The sequence below is a fragment of the Saccostrea echinata genome, unplaced genomic scaffold (assembly GCF_033153115.1).
Source record: "Saccostrea echinata isolate AGI-Se365-2 ecotype Australia unplaced genomic scaffold, CSIRO_AGI_Sech_v1 ptg000042l, whole genome shotgun sequence".
Classification (NCBI taxonomy): Eukaryota; Metazoa; Mollusca; class Bivalvia; order Ostreida; family Ostreidae; genus Saccostrea; species Saccostrea echinata.
The window spans coordinates 3,592,220-3,598,331 of record NW_026889791.1 but is presented as its reverse complement, the minus strand read 5'-3'; the positions used below and the strand labels follow the sequence as shown (position 1 = coordinate 3,598,331).

The window sequence follows — 6,112 nt, the reverse complement described above, 5'->3', positions numbered from 1 at the left end:
TTGTTATAAATCAATCACAAATGTATATACACTGGCGGATTTAGAGGGTGCAGCCCCCCCCCCCCCTCTTTGTGTCCAAAATATACATAAGATTTAATAACTTTTTTTTGGTTATTTTAGAAATAAAAACATCTACCGGGATATAAATACGGGTTGGTACATGATCAAAGTACATGATCAAATCTACCATAAAGCTTTGGTATTTATTTTTAAAAAATCTTAAGTAACACTATATGTTACCAAATTGACAATGATGGTTATGAAATGAATATTCTTCTCACAAGCTATAATTTGTCAAATGAATAACCTATGCATCGAGTTCATATTTGACCAACATGCAGGTACTCTAGAATTAATAAAACAATAATATAAAAAAGTTTTACTTTTTACCATTTAATGTTTGAAAAAGAACATATAAATATAAGAAAAAAATACAGATGTAAGTACCTCAAATAAGTACATAAATTGATGACAAATATTCGAATAAAAGAATAGAACGTCTTCATTTTAGCTTATTACACACACAATTACTACAGTATTGACAAATTCTTAAAGAAAAGTACATTTAATTATGACCATATAAGGCATATTCCTCCTTCATCAAAATTGATGCAAAAATTTATATTTTAAATTATTGTGAAATTCCAAAAATAATCGATTAATCACCCGCATGAAAGTATATAGCACCAAATAAACAATAAAATGAGTAAAAGGCCATCGCGCTCACCTGTTGTTCATTGATAAGGCAAAAACATGCACATTAATTCCTCTCCCAATTTATCCCCACCCCTTTAGATTTTTCTTACGCATTCACAAACCTTTGTCTTTAAATTAGACGTGAAAAGTGAGAAACCTAGGTAGATGACCTATATATGTATAGATGTCGGAAGAATTTGATCAGTAAAGCTATAACGGCTACAAAGGGTAAGCTACAAATATATCTAAAAGGTATAGGAAAGGCAACGTCACATTCTTAAGTACATAAAGTCCTACAAAGTCTTGTTTTGCATACATATTAATTGACACGAATGTTTACATTTGTCCCTGTGGTGTAGGACTGTATACCACACCGGGCGTGGACCGTCTTCGCCCTGAAAAATGACCAAAAAAAATAGTGAGAAATTGGAATAATTCATTTACACAATATCGTATTATATACGTATTATATCGTATTATATATGATATGTCTCTGATATTATCAAGAACCAAAAAACAAATCTGTTCAATGTTATAATATATAATTTAATATATTATTATTTACAGTAAATCTACTATAAATTGGAGTTACTTAACGTAATAAAAATCTCAAAAAGCAGGCCTGGTTAATATAATATCAATAATGAGGAAAATTGTTTCCCTCGAATTGGACTGCGCAGGAGTGATGAAATAAGGTTGAAAATGGGAGAATATGATTTCTTTTCTTTATTTACTTATTTCATTGTTTATTTAAGAAATGAAGTTCGCGTTTTCGTGAATGTTGCAAGATAACTGAGGATTTTATATTTCAAACAATATTTCGAGACCGAGGAGATTGTTCCTTCACGACAACAGGAACTTTATTTCTATTCTACCAACAGCTCTAAAATACGGCTGATCGTTTCCTCCGTAGAGAAACGAATTTAACTAATAGAGAAATGGAATTATGGACCTAATAAATTAGGTCACAAATTGAAGTGAAAATTTTCGATGCTGAACTAACTCAACTGATGCAGTATTTATATAGTATTTACTGCAGCAAATACAGCAGACGTCCACACAGATACTTCTTACTGCAGCAGATGACCACACAAATACTTATTACAGCAGATGACCACACAGATACTTACTACAGCAGACGACTACACAGATACTTACTACACAGCAGACGAAAACACAGATACTTACTACAGCAGACGACCACACAAATACTTACTACAGCAGATGACCACACAGATACTTACTACAGCAGATGACCACACAGATACTTACAATACAGCAGACGAAAACACAGATACTTACTACAGCAGACGACCACACAGATACTTACTACAGCAGATACAGCAGACGACCACACAGGCTATGAGGACCACCAGACCTACGATAGGACCGATAATGACTCTACAAAAAAAAAATCATTGATTTCTTCAGTAACTACAAAACTGACAAGTCATGAGGAATATATGGGAAAATAATACTGTGAGTACTTGAATACGAAGAAATATCAAAGGAAATTTGAAAAAATATCAAGAAGGTGAAACAACTGCTTCGGAAAATTTTAAGATATTCCAAAACACTAGTATCCTTGTATTTACTCTCACCCTCAGAATCAATGGATCAATGTTAGTCATTAACAAAATGAAAACAGTTGTTTGCTAGCGCTTTACACAAACATTGTTTACTTTCTGCTTAGCATATGTCTTAGGTAATCATGATTGGGTGCAAGTTATAAACGTACTGTTAATGTGTTATTTTGATGAGGTCCACAACAAATGTGTGTATTTCAATTTCTAGCTTTCCCAATTTTTATAAGGGCAATAGCTTTAAAATTCAAACCATTCAAACATACTCAGAAAATCCAAGATACAGTATAAATATAGAATAAATATATCTTTCTGCAAGAAAACTAAATTCACTTATCTGCGATCTGCCAAATTAACTCGTAAACTCGTACTATAGATAATAGTACGGGTTTACGAGTTAATTTGGCAGATCGCAGATAAGTGAATTTAGTTTTCTTGCAGAAAGATATATTTATTCTATTACACTTTTTAGGTCACCTGAGCCGAAGGCTCAAGTGAGCTTTTCTGATCTGTTCAGATTTCGACTTCTTCTCAAGAACCACTGGGCCAATTTCAACCAAACTTACAACAAAGCATCCTTGGGTGAAGGGAATTTAAGTTTGATCAATGGAAGTGCCACACTTTCTTTCAACTTCTTTCAAGGGGAGATAATTAAGAATTCGTGAAAATTTGGTGGCATCTTTTCAAAATCTTCTTCTCAAGAATCACTAGGGAAGAAAAGATGAAACTTGTGTGAAAGCTTCGTTACATACTCTAGATTCATGTTTCTTCATGTCAAAGTTTACCATAGGAATGCATAGGAAACATCTTTAAAAATCTTCTTCTCAAGAACAGCTAAACCTCTATTAGTCATATTAATACAGAATTATCCTCAGGTAGTGGAGATTCAAATTTGTTCAAATCATGACTTCTGGGGGTAGGGCGGTGCCTCAACAGTGGGTCAAAGTTTTACACTGGAATATACACGTATACTATTAGGTGTAATGGTCAAGGGGCATTTGAGGAAAACGCATTGAAAACTTCAAATAGTGGAATGACCTGACAACCCTCGTAATGGACTAGCCTAAAGTTATATAAGGCAATGCTTTGGGATAGTCAGGCATTCAATAACTAGAAGAAGAAGATAGATGTAGAATCAGCAAGAAAGAAATTAATAAAGGGTACGAGCAAAATAAAAGTATAAAGTTATAAACACCAGTGGCAAGTTTTCTTTGTGATTGATGTTAAGTTCTGGGTGTAGTAAATCTGAAGAAGATTGAGACACCCGGTTCTTATCTATCAATGGGAACCTAGGGGAGAAACCCGGTGCAAGTAGTATCTTACCCAGTCCCTGTCTCTAGATAAGAGAAAATTGAAGTACTGTGTGATATACCCCCAGATAGACTGATAGAGGTGTCATAATAATCATTCCAATCATTAACTCAGACAGAGTGGAAGAAAAACCTAGTATTTATTCCCTTGTAAAAACCTGATCATACACGTTACATATAAAATATCTTTATAATCTTCTCCTGAAGAACATGTTAGTCATTAGTCATATTTATACAGAAGCAACCTTAGGTATTGTAGAATCAGGTTTGTTCGAATTATGACCCCCAAGGGATGGGGGACACAACAGAGGGTCTAAGTTTTGCATTAGAATATAAAGGAATCATCTGAAAAAATCTTCTGTTCAAGACCAGCAAAGCCATGATTAATCATATTATTATAGAAGCATCCTTGGGTAGTGTAGATTCAAATTTAGGGTGTGTAGAGTGAGGCCACAATGAGCGATCAGAGTTTTAATGGGAATACATTGGAAAAAAGTGTAAATTTAATGCCCCCCCCCCTTTCAATACTGAACTGATTTCTGCTTCTTCCTAGCCAGTGTGCTCAGGTGAGCGATGTGGCCCATGGGCCTCTTGTCTTGATATCTATTAATTTTTTTAATCTTGCATTTTTGTTTCTTCAATATGCTCGATCTTTTGTTCAAATTCAAAATTAAGAAAAATTATCAAATGAATGCTTAAAAAATAAATAAAAATAATAACAAATCAAAATAAATAAATAAATAAAACCCTGCTGATAAGCAAGTTAATGAAATAAATTGATGAAGATGGAAGTACACTCGATGTGACTATATTTTCCATACATGTAATAACTTTTTACTAGTGTTTGAAAAATGAATTACCCCATACGTATCATTATAAATCAATAGACTAAACGTCGATCCCTTGAAAATAAATCTTATTCCGTAAATCCTCATTATAATGAATTATAGTCTAATGTCAAATTTCTAATTTAATTGTACTTTAAAGCGTGACTAAAAGAAAGATATGGACATGAAATCTAAATTGTCCACAGGCAAGCGGATGGACTTATTTTAAAGACAGGCAAAAAAAAAAAAAAAAAAAAAAAAAAGAAAAAAGAAAGAAAGAAACAAGGCATGTCTAACTAACAAGCTGTTGAGGAAGGAAGTTGTAAAAACAAGACATGCCTTGTTTAGTGTTCATGTTAAGAACTGCAAAATCTAATAAAACTTAAGATAGTTTTCTGATTATATATAAATGCTTATAATTATATTCACAATACACGCATATAAATAGTATTTAACCAATTTTCAAACGCGCCCTGAGGAGAACTTACGCTAGGTGAAGACATGTAGCTGACCCAATACAGATATAGCCAGATGGACAGCAGTACAATGTGCCGTCGCAGTGATGATAATTAGGCGGACAGAAGATGTCACTCAGGCCTGTAATTACAACAAAATCCAACCATTTCATATTCAGATATATAAATGTCACTTGCACACAATCGATAAATCATATTGCAGTTTCTGACAACATCAACATGGGGCGTGTTAATTTTCTTTCACATTTACCAATGTCATGAAAATCTCGGGGGTAATTAATTTTATGAATATTCACCAATGGTTGTCATGGTATTTTATCTAGAGTCAGCTTACATTACGTCTATTATTCACTCCATGATAATCACCATTCATCTTATCAAGCAAGCTCCGAAACAGATATACAAGTATACGCGGTAAATGGGGTACAAGTATAAGAAATGCCTTCCCTTTAGAAATTATTTTACTAATAAAAAAATTCTCAAATTATTTCCAAACTTTTACTTTTTGCTTAAGTAAATTTACATTCAATAAATATGCGATATTAATAACAGATGTATGTAGTGCATATTTTCCAATTTCCCATCATGTCCATTGAGCTACTCACTGAAAATTTCGACATTACCTCAGCGTGTGTAATGAGAGCTTTCAAGATCTCAGGCCATGTCTTCTTTTATATGTTATTTTTTATTTATAAATTTTTTTTGTGAGTTTTTTCCTGGAAATTTATGACATTTTTGACGTTTTATTTGTAAGATTAAGAACTATTTTCACATGTTTACAGGCGTGTGTGTTTCTGCCTACAGTGCAGATGTTGACCTACTAACCCCTCTCTGATCTTTGCGCATGAAGTGTTGTGTAGTAATAAATCAATTATAAATGGGGATCAATACAAAAAAAAAATATCATTTTAAACACAGAATGAGGAAATTTTAAAATATTTAATCCCTTTTCTAATTCTATCCACAGATACAAATAGGTAGTATGAGGTATATCCATGTATATTGTAAGAAACATTACGCGCATCAATTATCTCATATTCAGTACAAAAAACGAAGCAATCTTACCTTTAACTTCTCCACTGAATGAAATGGCACATGCACAAATGAAGGTGAAACATGTAACTATCTTCATTATTGAGATTTTAACCAATGATCCGTAGAGTTTTTATTATTTATTTTCCGTTAATAGCAAAAGAGAACAGCACATACACCTGATCATC

At 32.9% G+C, this 6,112-nt stretch overlaps 1 protein-coding gene across 1 annotated transcript; it reads right to left on the bottom strand.

Annotated features, from left to right (window-relative positions):
* Positions 1–395: 395 nt before the first annotated feature.
* On the bottom strand, positions 396–6,112 carry LOC133201074 (uncharacterized). The gene is made up of 4 exons (XM_061336873.1): positions 5,958–6,112; positions 4,905–5,013; positions 2,027–2,097; positions 396–1,091 (listed from the first exon to the last, which is right to left on the bottom strand). The coding sequence occupies exons 1-4, from the start codon at positions 6,022–6,024 to the stop codon at positions 1,033–1,035; spliced, it is 306 nt and encodes a 101-aa protein (XP_061192857.1). The 5' UTR covers positions 6,025–6,112; the 3' UTR covers positions 396–1,032.

What these genes read in the sequence shown, in the direction of transcription:
- LOC133201074 (XM_061336873.1), bottom strand. Translation starts at nt 6,024, where the DNA reads ATGAAGATAGTTACATGTTTCACCTTCATTTGTGCATGTGCCATTTCA. An exon ending in ATTCAGTGGAGAAGTTAAAG is followed by an intron (nt 5,014 to 5,957) that starts GTAAGATTGCTT and finishes TTGTAATTACAG; the next exon opens with GCCTGAGTGACATCTTCTGT. An exon ending in GCTACATGTCTTCACCTAGC is followed by an intron (nt 2,098 to 4,904) that starts GTAAGTTCTCCT and finishes TTTTTTTTGTAG; the next exon opens with AGTCATTATCGGTCCTATCG.